This window comes from Carassius gibelio, chromosome B15, assembly GCF_023724105.1.
Source record: "Carassius gibelio isolate Cgi1373 ecotype wild population from Czech Republic chromosome B15, carGib1.2-hapl.c, whole genome shotgun sequence".
Taxonomy (NCBI): domain Eukaryota; kingdom Metazoa; phylum Chordata; class Actinopteri; order Cypriniformes; family Cyprinidae; genus Carassius; species Carassius gibelio.
Window position 1 is genome coordinate 24,128,086 of NC_068410.1, and position 19,386 is coordinate 24,147,471.

The following is a 19,386-nucleotide window of genomic DNA, read 5'->3' on the forward strand; positions in this document are numbered from 1 at the left end:
AATGTTCTTTTGACTTTATATACCACCAACACAAAGTACCTCTCATGCTTTCATACAGTACGACAGCAGATGTGGTCATGACTCATTTACATAAACGAAATGTGGTTATGATTGCCTCTAAAAGAGCGTGCTACTGAAAGTGACCAGTCATGGCACACATTATTAGCTACTTCAGTGTTTTTCAACTGTTGGGTCATGACCCAAAAGTGGTTTTCTAACAAAAAAACTTAATTCTAAATGTGTTTCTGATGCGAGACTTATTTTAAAAGACATGCATGGAGCTGTTGACACTTCTATATTCTACCGATATTTTCATTTCTTTTTATGAAATAAATAGCCTCACACCTCAGAAAAGCTAAATATCCTGTCCCCGATGTTATACCGTGCTCGTAGCGCACACTCTTCAAAAGCATTTCTCGATCTATTTTACGGATCAATCAATGTTTTTTCAACTCTCAAATTTCATTCAAGAAAGAAGAATCGAAGCTGTTTGGCCAGTGCCATCAAACCTGGTGCGACGCATGCACAAATTACATTTAAAGTTGGTCTAAAACAGAAATTATGATAGTCTATTTACAGGACGGCACTTGATTTTGTTTAATAGGAATTGACTGGATCATTGTCGTTTCCTAATTGGAATTGTTTCATTTGGGTTTCAGACACCTGAATTCTATTCTTCTGCCCTCACCTTAGTGATCAAGTTATCAGAAAAGCGTTGTCATTTCTTATTAAAGATTAAGTGGAAACTATTTATAAATGATGTGCACAGTAGGGCTGTCAAAATTGCTCAAAAATGACGTTCGAATATTCCCTCTAAACAAAACACGAATATTCGAACTATTCGAACATCTAGTTGCGCCTGTCGTCAATGGCGCATTACGTCAATAACAGGACAAAATAATACAAAGAGACATAACTACTTGTATAAGTAGTCTATTTAAGTTTAAACATATTTGACAACGTATTACCTACACAAAAACAAGGAAATCAACTAATGGCCAAGACTGCAGACCTCTCGCTCTCTCACCCTCACATTCTCTGCGCATAATGGTTTAAATCAACAAACAAATTTTGAGTGCTCATCAAGAGTTTTGTGCAAGCAATTTAAGGTCGCGACTGTTGTCCCAAGGCTTCATTCAGTGATTGAAACAAATATTATTAATATTAATTGAAGTTTTACAGCATATAGAACTGACATTGAATGCTCCGAGCGAGCTGTGCTGTGGTAAACATGGAACGTTTCCTTGACATGAAACGATAAATAATCAAACCTCGCTTCCATTGCTTGACAGAACTCCCCGAAGCCTGCCCCATCCGCGATACTGATCGGTCTCATGTCCTTACAAATGAACTAAATTTATTTATCCGTTATGGCCTCTTGTCATGTTGCAGACAAAGAGCTTGTGGCGGGCGATGCAAAGTAATGTTAAGTGTCAAGACGTGACGTACCACACATTATGCCATGCTCATTTGGGTGCACATTTTTCAGATGTGACCTCATGTTGCTAGTTGTCGAATGGTATGCTAACTGTATCTTAAATAGCTTGCATACAACTTTTCCTCGCGGGTCAACAATTTTACCTCGCTTTCTCTGCTGCGGTCGAGTTGGGCTCTGCACTTGCTGGCATATTCCATGAAGACGCGTCAACTTTCAGCAATGATTCTGTGCCAGACAGTGCGAATCCTGTGACCTGTCCCTGAACCCCCAGGTGTGTTATCGCGCCCACTCGCAAAAGCAGACAACCACGCCTCTACTACCGCGGGCGTTTTTTTTCCACATTGTTTTTTATTCGAATGTTAATTTTCACCTTCGAAATTTTTTTTTTTAACTATTCGAATATATATTCGAACTTAGAATATTCGTTGACAGCCCTAGCGCACAGATAAATAATTTACACTAAACACTCTAATATTCCATGACAACAATAAAAATTGTCCAGTTTGATTTGATTTATAAATGGAGATTGGCGATAATCGGTTCAACCGATATTTTTCCATAAATGGATATCAGTTTTGTAGTATTGGACACAGCAATAAATGCACCATCTTTGGGCATTTGAGAACTGTAAGACTGCCATTATGGCTGTTCACAGGTAAAGAAAATTGCTTTAATTAAAATAACAAGCCATTAATTCACAAATTAGATGTGTCAAAATGATTAAATAAATGTAATGTTGAATTAAATAAAACATAAATTCTCTCTCTGTTGTCTATGCTTATAAACATAGTCTTGGTTGATGCTCAGGAATGTCCCAGCAAGGCCACCAAATGTATGTAGCTTTTAAGATAATCCATTCATTCAAAACTAAATTATTTTAACATTAACTGTATAACTTTCATAAATTATCTCACATAATAACAGTTTGTTCAGTTCAGTGCTAACAACTGTGACTAAAACATAAGAAAAACAATAAATGAATATCGGTTCTGCATATTGGTTATCAAGATATCGGTGCAGAGTTTTCAATTTTGTAGGGGGGCGCTGTTGCCTGCTTCTAATAAAATGAAAGCAAAATAAACACATGTAACCCCGGACCACAAAATCAGTCTTAAGTGTCAATTTTTCAAAACAATGAGATTTATTTTAAATAAGCTTTCTATTGATGTATGGTTTACTAGGATCAGACAATATTTGTCCGAGATACAACGAAGTCTTTTGTTTTAGAAAATTTACAAATGTTAATTCAAAATAAAATGCCAAAGTAACCATTTCTCTGATTTAAAAAAAATGCAGTGATTAATATATAGTTTATTTATAGTTCTTTTCAAATCTTTAATGTACTGTCATTATAAATTAACTTTATTGTTGTTTATTTTAACAATTTATATAAATTACATATATCAGTATCAGCATCTGCTATCAGCATCTGTATCAGCCAAAATGTGTTGAAAATGATCGGCATATCAGATATTGGTAAAAATCTAATATCACATATTGAACATATTTCATTCTGTTCCTCAAACATATTATATTCATATGACTTGTTTTATTGCTATTTTTCATCCTTTTTAAGGCTTGACAGCTTTCATTTATGGAAAAAGTGGTTCAGCTATTCCTCCTGTGTTCTGTGGAAGTCAGTCATACAGCTTTCAAAAGAAGAGAAATGATTGTGGGAAAGAAATTTTTAGGGCAGCCTTTCTGTAAAATTTCAAGCCCAGTTCAAGTATTTCATACTGAATGGTAAGAAAGTGTCAGAGTAGTCTGAATGAATCCTCACAATCTGCTCCAGATGGTGAGCGTTTAGCAGCAGGACTGGCTGCAGTCTGAAGGGGTTTTGTGCAAGGCCTCAGCACAGGAATGCCTCAGTGCCACATGCTCTTTACAGCAACAATGAGCAAAGCCACATTAGAATACAGCTGAGCAGCAGCCCGACACACACACACACACACACACACACACACACACACACATACACACACAAAAATTGAGCCCAATGTGTGCGCTATATCATAAACCACACACACAGCAGGCTCAGTGTTACACAAATGCTTGATACACACAGATAAATGCAGGTGCATAACGGAAGACACCAAAAAGCAAACACTGCTATACGTGGGCCAAGACAACAGACAACAGGAGGAAAGCACACAGTTACTTCCTGGGGCAGCCCAAACAGACTCCAGCGCTTGCTCAACACGACTCGAAACCACATCAGTGCCTGAGAAACATCAGAGAGACTCTCACCAACGACCAAACACAACAAACCAGCTCTGCAACGACGAAAACACTCGCATAAACACATATTTGGAACCACATTACACTCTTAAAAATGGGCTACATTTCAGCAAATGGATCTTAAAAGAAAACTTTTTTTCGTATTGTGAATAACATTATAATTAAGAAACTTTTTGCACACTTTAGAACATTAAGTGCATTTGAAAGGCTCCACTGATGTTAAAGGTTCTTTATGGACACATCCGTGCAAAAAAAGAGCCTTTATTTCAAGAGTGTGGAAAGCAATAACAAAACTTGAAAAGTTATAAATCTATACAAGGTTTGTACCGTCCTCTTTACCTGTTTGTTTATGAAGCGGCACGACTAGAACCTCCATACTTCACCTTTAACTATTCCTTTCCTAATAAAAAAGTTCAAGTTCTAATCCCGCTCACAGACTGGGACGTCCGCTTCAACCCTCCCCCAGAACACAGAGCCCTGGAGGAACTTCCACAGTGACCCAGAGCGAGAGAGCGAGCGAGAGAGAGAGCGAGAGAGAGAGAGATCCTCTCAGCATGCCGTCGTGACACACGTGCAGCCTTCCCAGCTGCTCCAACACAATCCCTGAATGCCTGCAACAAAGAGAGCGGCAGAACGGAAAAAAAGCAGGGGTGCAGGATTTACCTGAAAAGGAGAGAGCAGCATGTTGGGACCTGGTGTTCCTCTCTCTCAGTGTGTGTCCCTTTTGTTACCATTCAGTGAAAACTCGAGAGGCTGGCCAGGCATTGCCGAGCGAGCTCAGAGGGAGTCCACCCGCCTGCGCTCAGACTTTCACTCGTGCCGAGTGGGAAACGAGCTCAATGGGAGCGTGTGTGTGCCTGCTGCAGGACTTCCTCCCTCTGTATGCGCACAGATGCTGGCTCTCTCACAGCACCTGTGGGCCGCTCAGGGAGCAGGCGGGCGATTGCTCTGGCCTGGACTGATCTGAGAGCGGAGGAACTGAATAGATGTGTGGCTGCACAATGGAGCTGCCTGAACACATGCCGTCACGCTGAGCTCGCACCATAAGACCGGCGTGACCAGCAGCACTGGACCAAAGCACAACTGGACGTGTGCATGAGTTTTATTAGGCACCCAAGTGGCAATGGAAACACACAACTGGACGAGTGCCAGTGACAATTAAAAAGTGTTCAATCACACACTGACTTCAAAAGACTGGAGCGATGTTAAACTACTTTAACTGTTGTCTACATCCAATCCAACTAAATATTTTCTTGCAGTAACATCAGTTTTATTAATGGGCAGCTTAAGCATACCATGTTTTCCAGCAATTAAGTCACACCTGAATATGAAAATTCACATAGGGCAAAAAAGCTTTTTTTTTTTTGAGATACAAAAAAATTGATAAAATCACATCAGTGCATATGTTCATTTCAGAAATAATGTAAAATATTGGTAAATAAAATGTTTATGAACATTATTAACCCTATAAACATAAAGATGAGAATAACCTATAGCCTATTCTGAAAAATGTAACTTCTGTAGGTGTATAATGCTGTGTTCACACCAAACGCGAGTAGAGCGTCAAATTCGCAACTAACTTGTCTAGTTTGCCGCTTGAACATTTTGAATGCATTCGCGCGTCTAGAGCGAAATCTGCTTCTTGTGGGAAGGGCAAGTGCTAGCGGTTGTCTGTTTGCAAGATGGCTGATGTTGATCGAGCACTCTGGTCTTTTCCACTTTTTCTTGCACACGTCCTCTGAATAAACGCATTTTCTTATTAGCGAAAAGTATCTGTAGGCTACATTAGGGGGGAAATAGTTGTAAAAAAACAGCGGGAAGGCCGCGGGTTGATAAACATGTACGTGACTCAAAAGTTAAATGTGTATTTACAACACATTCTTCCAAGCGAGGTCCTTTTTATTCCTGAAATATGAACTTGTGTGTGATACTTGTATCATAAAGCTCCGGTTGACTGCTCACTGACAACATCAGTCGTTCCTTCATGTTGAATGAGTGACTCCTGAGCAGGCTTCTGATTGGTTAACGCGGCACAAATTGACGCCAAAGTTCACATTTTTTAACTCGGGCGGCAGACGCCAATTCGCATCAAACACATAAATGCACAAAAGCACCATTCGCGTGTATCGCGCCAGACACTCAATTTGCGTCATTCGCACGAACTAGACGCGCAAATGAGGTAAATTCACGTCTTCCGCGCCATGCTAAACGCCTCATTCGCGCCGCGAGACCTCCAGACATGCGTAAACATGCTTTTGCATGGACTTAACATTGAAATCATTTGCGCCAGATGCTCTATTCGCGTTTACAGCATAACAGTCAATAATTACGTTTAGATGCACCGTCACTGAAATAATCATATTATTGGTGCACATGCACACATAGTCATCATTTTCATGTTTGTTATAATAGTATCACAGATGCATCAATGAAACTTTGCATATGTATTTAATTTCTAAATATTTCTTCAAATCCAAAGTTAAACAACACAAAGTATCCGCACTGATTTTGTAGTTTGATTCGGATTCACAAACTCATGATTTGTTCCGATTCCGATTTAAAGGAGCATTTAGTGGTGATTTAAAAGTGTTCACACTGTTATTAATTGAGGGAAAGTCTCAACACTGAATTAAACAAGCTTTATTATGGTATGGAGCTATCAAACGCATCCATTTCAAGACAACCATAGCTAGTACGTAAAAGTTCACTGCGTGCCAGTAACTGCCTATCATTTATTTTAAAGCAAAACTGCAAAATGAAAGCATAAGTGAACAGTTTATTGCAGTCTGAATGAACCTGCACTTGAAGAACTGGCCCTTGTACCAAGATAATTCATTAACTTAGGTCTATTTATTTCTGTACTTATGCTTCACACAAATGTGTCTGCAAATACATACATATTACAGAGTAAAGGAATAATTGTTACCTTTGGAGAGGTTTTGGTTCAGAAAAGCCTTCAGGTCTCCACACACAACCTGAGTGGAGAAGAGTTCAAATGAATGTCATTATATTCGACAGATAGATGTCAAACTAAAGAAAAACCCCACATTTCTAGGCAAAACAAAAACAAGAGATACTGTAAATTTGCTAATATTTCGCTCATGGTTGATACTGTACATTATTCATCATTTATTATTACTGCTTACAACAAATTAAACAGATGCATATGAAAAATAATGTGATCATCAGCAATAGACAGATTCTAATTGAAAACTGCATAAGGAGTCAAATGATGATGCAGGAAGTGGAATATGTCTGTGCAAGCTTTGGAGGTGTTGATGGAAGCGGTTTACTGGATTTATGCTTTGATAATCATACTGAATATTATACAGATCAAGTTCTTGAAAAAAAACTCTCACCTTTTTGCTCAAAATTATGCATTTGTTTTATGAAACCTACCTATATTAAAATGTTAATTAAAAAAAAAATGCTTTAAGGCAGAATAAAACAGATTTTTTTTTTTTTTTTTTTTTTAAGTAGTGGCTCTGATCTTTATTGTGGTGTATTGCATATAATAATCAAAATCGCTGGCGGTGGCTGGGAACTAAAAAAAAATGCTGGCGGGAAAAAAGTTAATAATAAACTTGACCCATGTTTGACAATCATAAAGTGTCAGTACTTTTGTTTTCATTTTAAACAGCACATTACATATTTTCTTTTATCTTTTAAACCATCCGTTTTAATTCTTTGCTTGCTTGACAATATGACAAATTGATGTGGTTATGTAGTTTTTCAAATTACAAACTTGCATTCAAACAAATATCTAAAGAATCCAACATTTTTTGCATTATTTGTTTGCAAATTTCTTCTGTGGTGTCAGTACAGAACTGTTGGTCTTAAAGGTCTCGGTTTAGTGCTCTGTTTCTGAGCTGATAGTGATATCTCCCAGCAGCACATTACAAACCTCCAAGCTCCACCACACACAGGAGGATGACTTTAACTTTGAACTTGTTACAAGCTCAAATGTGAAGCGGCTTCCTCCGCGTGTGCGTGGCTGTTAAATCAGCATTAAAACTCTCGTCAGAGGGCCACATCAAATCAGCAGCCTGAGCCAGTGAAAGACTGACTACATCTATAGAATGAAAGGCTTTAAACGGACGAGCAAACAGATGTCGCTGAAGTTTACAGAGACATCTATTCACAGGGGTCGGAGGTCATGGAGCGTGTCACCATGATTTAATCAACAGGACATCCCAGAGGCATTTCAACTAAATGAGAAATGTAAGGCAGAGGCGCTCAGTAAGCAGAAGATACAAGAGTGTAACCGCTCCATCTACAAATTCAATGGGTTTGGGGAATATTTTGTAAAGGAAAGCTTCAAACTAAGGGTCAGCACCTTCCGTCTTCATGTCCTTACATTAGTTTAACAGAAGCAGTTTCTCTTAATAGCAGGACTCTAGACTGTGACTAAACCGTGTTAGCGGTCGCAGAGGAGACACTCATTTGAAATGCACCACATGGCCAAAGAGACGGCGCAGTGCGATCTTACAGGAAATGTCCATCAAGCCACCAGAATTAAACCAGTAAGAAGCGACCACCAAACTATTTTAAAGCTAGATGAACCAGCACTGACAGTCTCAAGAAACTGACACTGAAAACAAGAACAACAATCCCGTTAGAACGATTTCCAATTCAGAAATCACCAACATTTACAACGTACGGTATATACTTCAGTGACCCTAAACTGTAACATAGTGTTGTGGTAGAAACGGGGAATATTCGTTGTTATCAGTAACTGAATTTAATTACAGTATCCTTTGTTATTAAGCCATAGCGGGTTTTGTGCATTATTATTTTAACTAAATGTAAGGCTGGTCTTGTAATAGTCGACCAGAAGAGGCTAGTCTCTGATGATGTAATCCAGAAGAAAGTTGCATTTCTCTCTAAAAGGTGTGTAATCGAGTCAGCATCAGCAAACTCATCTTTACAGCAAACACAGAATCAGAAAATACTCCTTCATTAAAACCACTCAGTTATCGAACTATGGAAGTTGTGCATAAACATAAACCTGTGGATATTATGATCATTTACATTTTACCCTATAAACAGACGTTACTGTTTTTAATATAAATAAATGTATATTTGCATCCCACCTCAAGCTACTGTCAGGAAGCATGATCAATATTTCAGTAGTATTAATCATTATTAAATCATTTGGTGTATGTGTTGAGTTTGGCAGAACCAGTCACAGTGCTGTCAAATGTTAGTCTGGAGCCCTGAAATAACATCATGTTCACACAATATGTTTTACATCAGCAATAGAGCAGAAGTTAGCACAGTAAACACTACTAAAAATAAAGGTTCTTCATTGGCATCAACGGTTCCACAAAGAACCTTTAACATTTCATTCCACAAAAGGTTCTTTAGATTATTAAATGGTTCTTTTGAGAACGGTTCAGTGAAAGGTTCTTGGGGGAAGCACAACTGGTTCGGCATCGCTGTGAAGACTCTTCTGAAACCTTTATGTTTAAGAGCAAAGGCCCACTTTCAAAAGAGCTCTTTCACTTTAGTTTTGTCATCAGTGCAAACAGTGGTTTTATCATGTTGACACTTGAATCATAACAGACCTGACAAAGAGCAGAAAGTCTCTTTAATCACACAGGTGCTGTTGACATGTGACCAAAAGCACTCACCGCGTTGGCCATCATACTGAAGATGAAGGGCTCCTTCTGGTCAGATCCCCTCACACTCAGAGCTGCACGGCCCCTGTACACACACACACACACACACACACACACACACACACACACAAACGATCAGGTATGTGTGCACCGTAGCAGAATAACTTTATTTTATTGGTTAACAGAAACTGTAAACAAAACTAGTGGTCGACCGATAGGTGTTTATTTTGACAGCCGATGCCGATATAAACAGGGGGACCGATAGCCGATATAAAGCCGATATGATTTATTTATTTTTATTATTTTTTTATTAATAATATTTAAGAAATCTGAAATCATATGACAATGGATTTAAAAATAAATGTGTAAAAGAAACATGCTTATAATTTAGATGACAGTATATTTCACAAATAAATACATATTTAATACAAATATAGATAAAAAGAAAGTAAACACTGTAACCTGGAGGTCACTCAGTATTCTGGGAAGTTTGTGTGCATTGGGAATCATATTTTTCAAATAAAGCCAGGGTAATTATCACTTTACATGCAGCACACGGTGAAAATGACATGAATATGACAGAGGGCGAATGTAAAAGCACAGCACGAGTCAGAGTATGTGAGCGGAGGAGAAGATTTTTAAGAAGTCGTAGCCTCATGGTTTTCCCTCGCTGCACCACCGCTCCATCATGAGTACAATTCATGCCCACGGTCCGTAATATATCTGCATATTTAGCAAGAATTCATGTTAAACATATTTAGCGACAGCTTGATGCAGATGGATCTCTCAGATGAGAAGGTTATACTGACGGTAATAGCCACGTGGGAAGTTAAAAGGAGTTTGTCTGTTCTTTTGGGGTAAAGCATGATAAAGCATATTAACACGCAACCGCTTTCGTAATACTTCATTCAAACAAATGTGATCTTACAGTGCTACTTCATCATCAGTATCTGATTTTGAATGATTTTGAAATCTTAAAGAAATGCATCGATCTGTAGATAACTGATGAAAATGTAACGTTATTTTCATCACAAACAAAATGTGCACAGCAGAAAGCAGCAATTATACCTTTTAATGCTGACAATGTTATTAGTTTGACGTCTGGTAGGAAAAAAAACGTCACAGTTTCCCACTCGTAATGACAACACTGTGGTAGCAATAATGTGCATTAACTACTAGAACACACCAACAGCTTACTTACACGGGAGTATGCTTGCATGGACTTATACTTACACCAATATACTGGAAGCATGCCACTCAAGTTTTTAAACAAGGAACTTTATAAACTACAGTGTGTAAATGACATAAATGCTTGCCAAAGCAAACCTCTTTAACACTAGCCACAGATTTCAAGCCATATTTAGACACTGCATAATATATGCCTTGCACAACTGCGACAAATGTTTATTGGCAAAAGTAAACCAATGCATGCGAGTGAGCAAAGGTCACACCACAAATTGTAGGTCAACCGCTGAGAAGGCACTTCGATGTTGTTGTTATGCTAGATGCGCTCAGTGGTCACCTTTATGCAAAGCAAGCGTGCTTTCCGTGCACAACGATAAATATATCTCCTGCATGTCTCCATGAAGCTTCTTTAAGTCTGCTAATGCGGGCGCCCATATGATCCGCGTGTGTCTTGAGGCCGCTTTGGGAGAGGCGTAGAGCAGACAGCTGGTAAGCCTGGCTGTGTCGGAGGGGGTGAGACAGAATGGACCATGCAGATCAATAGACGGGGGGATCCAGCCCTGCGGCCCACCGCCCCAGTCCCACAATACCCCCCTACAGCCACACATAAAGGCCTTTTGTCCCATGGGGGAGCAGCCTGACAGAGGAACCAGAGAGGAGCTTCAAAGTGGCTGGAGGTCTCTCCTTTTCAGTTTCACTTGCCCTCCCCCAGTCCCCGTTTCTCTTGTCCTGGGTGAGGCAGAGGCCACCCAGCAAATGTGAGGGAACGTGGGTCGCCGTGGTTCGACACATAGCTGTGGTGACATGACACTAAAGAGACGACTTGTTGCAGAGTAAGAGTGGAGCATAAATGACAAAAGATTTTACTTTCGCACTGTAAATCAAGTCTGTGGTTGAGCTTTGAAAAGGTCTCTTGAGATCACAGGCGACTTCTTGAGGATCTTCCTCAATAGGCTTTATTGACCTACATTTGTTGAAACTCATGTGCTTGTTCTTAATCCCAGCAGAAGCTTTGTTCGTCTCATTAGTGGTGCTTGCAAAGAAAAGCGTCACTAAATACTCATACTTGAGTCCAAATCGTTCAAATTCCTAACCAAGTATTGAACTTGAGACAAGAATGGTGCCAAAAAAACAAGGCTTTTGGAGAAGAGGTGTGTTGTTTTTCTAAGCAATCTACCTTATGTCTGGTTAAGTAAAAACATCCTATAGAGTATAGCAGAGGAGGGACCAGAGTCTAAAGACACTCCAAACCCTGTCCAGTCTACTGTATCATATTTGAAATGCAAACTCCAAAGGCCTTGAAAAAGGAAAATTGCAAATTGTACTAGATTCTCTTTTTGTTTTCCAAAGGGTCCTTTTTTTTTTTTTTTTTTGTTTGGATGGGAAGCCCAACCCTACAGAAAAGTAATATCTGAAATGTATTGCTTTGTGACTGGAAAATTCATGAAAAATAAATGGTGGCTAGTTTTAGTACAGCGCCTAAACAAAATCTTACAGGATCCTCAGTTTAATAATATCCACTTCAAATTTGGAACATAACTTATTTAGAAATAGGACTTTGATTTTATAGCAAGTTTAGAATGCAAAATGGATCGCTTTCACAATCTGCTGTCTTTTTGTCTTCTTTAAAAAGAGACCAACCTTAGGTTTTATAGAAAGGTGTTCATAAATTACAATAATTTAAGTCTGAACAGTGCATTTTCTCATTTTTGATGCAAGTGTTTTTTTGCAAAGCATAGAATATCAGAGACAGAAGATGGACTCGGGCCAGTAAACAGCACCTTAGAAAACAATATAACACAACACCCTGACAACTATCTACAGTACATTAAAAGCTACACAGAACACTAGCAACTGCACAGCCCGGGCAACCACCAGTACCACACACATTTTCTTAAAAAAATGTAAGTGTCAGGTTCTCAGTGAACCACAATTCCCTCAAAGCCACAATCAGATGTACGATCATTTACAGATGTGTTGTTGTAAATGCTTGACGTTGAGCTTTTATGAGCTCTGATTGCTAGATGGATTAGGTATTAACCCACACCATCAGTCAAATGATTGTGGGCCAGGGTAATGGGACGGTCTGCATTGTTGTGCTGTTTTCAGTGCAGTCATGTTGTGGTTTCCACAGGCTGGAACGAGCAGCAGTGAAACGATTATGTGCAGGGAAGTGTGATGCACGGAAAGCAGAACAACACTCAACAGATCAAGTGGCATTTAAATGCAAACATGTGCATCGTTCGTCTGCGGTGTCGAGCTACTCACCGAATGAATGCAAAATCCACAATGATCATGCACACAAATGCAACACTGAACACAAAGATCTACTGCACTGAGAGTGGAAAATTCTTACTGTCACTGCCTTTTAATAAACCATCTGAGACCACATAGCAACACGGCTGCAAGTTTGGCACAGGCAATATATAAATCAACAGCATTATCGGCCGCCCCATTTCTCCATTTCTAGACTTCAGCAAGCCTCTCAAGATGCAGTCACCCTGCGGTGACCCTCTCTATTGTCATCCTCTTCCGTCCTTCAGTTGGCCTGCCATAAATCCCCAAGCTCTTGGTCTGTCAGCCGGACACTTCTTTCATCCTCCTTTCTCTCTCTGCTCGTCACTGTCCTCTCTTCCTTCTCTCAATCTCGATCACTGATGGACTGAAAGGCACTGACCTGGAAGAGGTGATCCACACAGTAGCAGGGGGTCTAAAGAAACAGGCCAGCTTTGATAGTTTTAGGGCAGTTTAGGGGGATGGGGGTCACCGATTCAGAATATGAGGTCTATGATGTAGAACAAACCCCAGTTCTGCTGCACTTCAGGTTTCATCCATGTTCTTAATCATCTGCTACCCAAACAGAGCCCAACGGTGCAAGATCAACTTGGGTTTGAATTAGTAAAATAATAGTCCAATAAAAAAAAGAATATTTTAATATTTGAATGTTTAACTGCATGCTATTTTAATATAGATTCTACATATTTTTTATATATTAATTAAGTCTCCTCCTAGGCTCTCCAATTAATTTGATCAAAAATACAGTAAAATTGCGAAATATTATATATGCATTTAGCAAAAAACATAATTTTATGTATTTAGCAAATGCTTTTATCCAAAGTGACTTACATTGCATTCAGGCTAACGATTTTCTCTGATCATGTGTTCCCTGGGTTTCGAAACCAAAAACATGCGCTTGTTAGCGCAATGCACTTCCACTTGAACTTTTTAACTACTGTATTTTTCCGACTAGAAGTTGCACCTGAGTATAAGTAGCATCAGTCCAAAAATATGTCATGACGAGGGAAAAAAAACATAAGTCGCACTGGACTATAAGTCACATTAATTTAGAACCAAGAACCAAGATAAAACATTACCGTCTACAGCCACAAGAGGGCGCTCTATGTCTTCAGCCCTCTCGCTGCTGGAGACGGTAATGTTTTCTCTTGGTTCATTTTTCTCGGTTCATGTCAAATTAATTTTGATAAGTCGCACCTGACTATAAGTCGCAGGACCAGCCAAATTATGAAAAAAAGTGCGGCTTATAGTCCGGAAAATATGCTAATATTACTCCAGTCTTTGTTGTCACATTATCCTTCAGAAATCATTCTAAAATTGTTAAAAAATAAAAATAAAAACAATTAACAAAAAATAATAAAATAATAAATAAATAAAAAAGTAAAACAATTTTTTATAAAGTATTAATGCTTGAAGAGGAAATAAAAGTATTCAAATCTCCCAATTAGAATAAATGATCATTATAAATATGTATGTTTTATTATGAACACTATAAGCATGAGCGATCTGGTCAGATGGAAAATAAAAACGAGCTTGGTCTAAAAATTCAAAACTCGGGTCAGGCCGCAGGGCGGGTTTGGGCTTCAGTCGTCAAACGCCCGTCCAGACCTGCAGTTCTGCTCGAGACTGGACTTCAGACTGCAGCAGCCCTTGCTCTTCCAGACTGGGTAAGTGCAAGTCACTGTAGGTTGTGTTTCTGCTATTAAATGAGTTCAATTAGTGGCTCACTGTTCACGTGAGGTCAGTTATGAGATCCACTTGCTGGAAGAAGCTGGTGAGCTGCACCATTCAAGATTCCTAAGACTTCTCAAAGCTGTGGTGGGGGTCTCCATCCTCGAGGACAGACCCCCCCCCACCCTCGTCCCTCCGTCACCCCCTCCATCTGTCACTCGTGCGGCTCCATGGCAACAGCCAGGCCATCCACCGGAGAGGTGCACAGCAGCTAAGCAAGATGATATTAACATCCCAAGCACAAAATAGTCTGACACTGCAGATCTGAGGCTTTAGGAGAGCAGCATCCCCCATCAGTCCTTCTGTCAAAGTGTCTCTCCAGGAGGCTGATTAACATGGGCTACTCAGAAGAGGATGACATTCGGTCTTCTGAGGGAGTGCATGCGTGTCTGAAATACAAACAGCCTGACTCACGCTGTCATGTAAGGTCACTGAAAAGAGGAAGCACACACCAATGCACTGTGTGAGGCTAGATTCACGGCACAGGTCAGCCTCCACGACTCCAGCTCAGATGACTTATGTTTTCTTGAACATCGAGAGGAACTACAGGTGTACGACTACACCTCCAGAGAGCGAGATCTCACACACTGCTGTTTATGAGTTGTGACAGAATGCAATTGCTGCAATGTTGATGATAGCAGCTCTGAAAACGTCCTCGAGGGTCAGTCCTTGTCTTTCAGGACAAAAGGCAAAATAAAGAAAACTTAATACATCATATTTTTAGACATCTGCGTTGTTCAAATGCAGCAACTGACTTTTTTTTTTTCTTTTTTTTTTAAATGTCCAACAATCCATTTTTTCAGATGCCCAAGATTCTAAAGTTCTAAAATAGTCTCTCCCTCTTACAAACTGCTGCTCCCAAGTAGAAACAGAGTAGGTGCGATCCCAGTCATCGGCGATGGACGATGGCATCATCTGTTCACCCAACCCCATGTGAGAAGACAACAGAGGATGGACTTTTTCACTGGAGGAAGCAGGATTCTGGATTATGGACTCATATTTCATCCAGAAATAACGTTTTGTGGTTAAAAACGTCTTAACGATGGATTTGTTTCCTAGAAACACATTAGAAGCTTTCGGCTTCTCCAGACGTTGATTGACGGACTGCGTGGATTATTGTGAGGTTTTTATCAGCTGTTTGGACTCTCTTTCTGACGGCACCCATTCACTGCAGAGCAAGAGATGTAATGCTACATTTCTCCAAACCTGATGAAGAAACAAACTCCCCTACATCTTAGGCGTCCAGAAGGAGAGGGAATTTTCAGCTAGTTTTGGTGAACTATTCCTTCATAGTATTATTATACAAATATTCTCCGTTTTTGTTAATAAAGGTCTGAAAACAAACAGGATTTTCATAACTACCACAGAAATAACCAAAATATGTCTCTGTCTACATCAACAGGTGCCTTTAAATCAGAAGGACTGAGATCCACTGCCTCACTGAGCTCCTATTGTGAGGCTACACATGAAGTGCTGTGAATAAATAGCAATCCAGAAGCCCAACGCTGGATCTCCTGCTTCCTAGAATGGAAACTGCTGTGTTGCAACATGAATGGAGAGGGTTAAGTTAAGTCTCCCAAGAGGACTGGGCTTCAACACACACACACCTCGCTCTGTGGACACACACAGGCGGCGGAGCGCTAACTGTACGAGCGTCCCGTGGGGCATGCTACAGTGACACGGAGCACACACCAGCGAGCAAGACAGCTGGGAAATGGCGCCAAAAACGGTCCGTGGTGTGTGTTTTCTCTGTCCTTTCACTCTCTTTTGTGTGTGTGCAAATACAAACACACAAAGACAGACCGCAGCCTCTCACGTGACAGCTGCGTCACAGATCAATACATCTGAACTCTACATTCGATACTGCTTAACTAGCTGACGCAGCAGAGTTTACACCAACAGAGACGCAGCCACAGAGAGAAAAATAAACAGACAAAGCATCCACCGCTTCACACACACGGGAGAAGTTGCTCGAGGAGCTGAATGGCACGGGGACACCTGTCACAAAAGCTGTGAGCTCTGGGACGGGGGTCTCTTTCCCTCCTCCTCCTCTCCACTGGAAGGATTAAATATCCAGACCGTTTGTGCGGGACCAACAGATGTCTGCTTCCAATCTGACACAGCCTGGCCTGCGATCTCAATACACTGAGCCAACAAAAACCCCATGACCTCACACAATGACCACACCAAACACACTCTCAAACGCGTCTCTTCTCGTGCAGCTTCTCCAACGTTTACTTCACGACCTAGTGAGCAAGCCTAAATAACAAGGCTCAGGTGTTTCTCCACAAAAATAGACAGTCTCAAAGGGGAAAGAAACCACAAACGAAACATTTCAAGAGACAGACTCGTCTGAACATATTGGTAAATGTTATTTAAAAAGTGGCAATATGGCAAAACATTGTTTTTTCTGGCTTTATTGGATCTGTATCATGGTAATACCATGTTTTTGAACAATTGGATTATGGCTAAATTATGTTTTTTATTAATAACATGATTTTTAGTGCGTGGTACAATGTGGTATTGAACATGGTACAATATAAATGTGACCCTGGACCACAAAACCAATCATAAGGGTAAATTTATTCCAAATGTTTCTCAATAACAAAGTTTTCCATTGATATATGTTTTTGTAAGAAAAGGACGATATTTGGCTGAGATACAACTAGTTAAAAATCTGGAGTCTGAGGGTACCAAAAAGTTGAAATATTAATAAAATCGACTTTAAAGTTGTCTAAATGAAGTTTTTAACTAGGCATATTACTAATCAAAAGTTACGTTTTGGTATAATTATGGTCTGAAATTTACAAAACATCATGGAACATGATCTTTACTTAATATCCTAATGATTTTTGGCATAAAAGACAAATTGGATGCTTTTGACCCATACAATGTATGTTGGCTAGTGCTAAAAATATATCTAAAATATATAAAAATATGTTTGTGCTGCAGGTTCATATTTGGCACATGATTACTGTAAACACTACAGTAACGTTACAGTAACTCAGATATCCAAGCCCTTTTAAATCACTTTAAAAACGCACTTTAATATGTATTCGAGCTGGTAAGAGGATATTTATAAGATTCTCACACACTGTGGTTCTGTACGATCCTTTAATACATTAACAAACGTCAAAACATGAAACTGACAGGAATATACAACACTAGCGCTAGCTGAGGTAAACATTCCCAGAGGAAGTTTATTGAGACATTATCGACGTTTTATGAGTTAACCCGACAATAAACGACCTGGATGCTCCTTAAACCTCCATTTGAAACGATATTAGAAGAAAATATGAGGAAATATGAAGCACTTCTCACCGAAACGCGGCGATACGTTAAATCCCGAGCAGCGGAAATGTGCAAAAGCTGCGGAACAAACCGACACTTCTCGATACCAACCTCAACTATTATCTGCACTTTATAAGTCAATTTAACGCCATTATTACATTTTAACTGAACTTACGTTTTAAAACAGGGCCGTGAGACGTCATCGAATCTGGAAGGAACTCTTCTTTATTGATATTGCACTTGCTCTCATAAACATTTCCAAAACCTAAAGCTAATTAGTTACTCAAATCAAATTATCAAAGTGAATAATAATCGACTACTTTGTTGTTGAACACATCAACAATAAACGCTGCTGTCAAAAGATGTAGCCTTTATAACAAGAACCTTTTGATACTTCCTAAGTTCACTTCATATTTTCAGTCACATATTCACAGCTTGTCCTAAATATGATAAGAAGCACCTTACCTCAGAAGTGTTTCGAGTTGCTCTGTCAAAGAGGATGAATGAGAGTGAAGCGCTCACTTCCGCTGAGCTCCGCACACAAGCTTGGCGGTGGCAGCCAGCCGTCGCCTCTGATTGGTCACACCTGTCCGTGACGTCAGACACCAGGTGGACGGGGATTGGCTGTCCTGCGCGTAATGTAAAGCAGGCGTGGCCAGGCTATGAGGGGTAATCAGACAAATAAAGTAATTTAAATGCCTTGTTTTGATTTTAATTAGTGTTCGCAGACAAAAGGAAACAATGGGAGTCTGCGCGGCGCTGCGTTACTCTGGCGTGGTGCGACGTCGGCTCGCCATCTGGTAGTGACCACATGTTGATTAGGACGTAATTTGACATTTAAATTTTAAATGTGTTTGGTCGAAAACAATGAAGAAGACACTAAGTTTTATAGGAAACATCCCGGCGAGGCCATTCCCCAGTTCGGCTGCAAAACTTTTTCAAAGTTACTCGATTATTAAAACGAGCGATGTGCGAAAGATTGGTTACTGAACCGAGGACATCAAAAGCTCATTTCCATATTGCACATCATTAATATTGAATACCAGAAATGTACATTATCTGTCCTTGACTTGTTACAGTGAATAATAAGTATTCCATCCAAAAAATGTCTAAAACTGGCTGATGGTTTGAGTTGTTCTGTAAATAAATATGGTTCACTCATTTCTCAGATATTTTTTAATTGATTAAAACTACTTTTGAAAATTACAAATCCTGTCATTGTCCTTGTCTCCAGCCAAATTGGACCTACATCTTTCATAGTTTTGTTCTGCTAAAAACTGTTATTTAGAAAAGAAACTCCATCAATAACAAGTTTAAGTTGTTATCATTCACATCAACTGATTAAAAACATGAAATTATACATAAATTCTAAGAATAAATTCTATTTTACAACTGTTCACATGTTTTCGGTCAGTCCTGTCACGTTTAGATAAAACTCAACATAAAATGTGTGTAATGCACCTTTAAAGGTATAACTCAAAAGAAGTGGCACAATTTGACTGAGGTGAAGCTGACACTGATCAAGGGTGAGTTCTGTCATTGAATTTTATGATTTTAAGCTTGTTTCTCTATGATATTTTTGGAGGA

The 19,386-nt window shown here is 39.5% G+C and overlaps 1 protein-coding gene across 5 annotated transcripts in view; it reads right to left on the reverse strand.

Moving 5' to 3' along the window:
• LOC127972423 (transcription factor Dp-2-like) overlaps positions 1-18,452 on the reverse strand; it is a 50,598-nt gene extending 32,146 nt beyond the window's left edge. The window contains exons 1-3 of one of the 5 annotated variants that reach the window (XM_052575897.1): positions 18,265-18,452; positions 9,310-9,382; positions 6,603-6,651 (exon numbers count right to left, since the gene is read on the reverse strand). In XM_052575897.1, coding sequence (XP_052431857.1) covers positions 6,603-6,651; positions 9,310-9,324 — 64 coding nt within the window. In that variant the 5' untranslated portion in view covers positions 9,325-9,382; positions 18,265-18,452. Of the gene's footprint in view, positions 1-4,015; positions 4,173-4,339; positions 4,498-6,602; positions 6,652-9,309; positions 9,383-17,974 lie in introns of those variants that run through there. The other 4 variants (XM_052575896.1, XM_052575900.1, XM_052575899.1 and 1 more) reach the window with 4 other exon arrangements.
• Between the last annotated feature and the right edge of the window lie 934 nt (positions 18,453-19,386).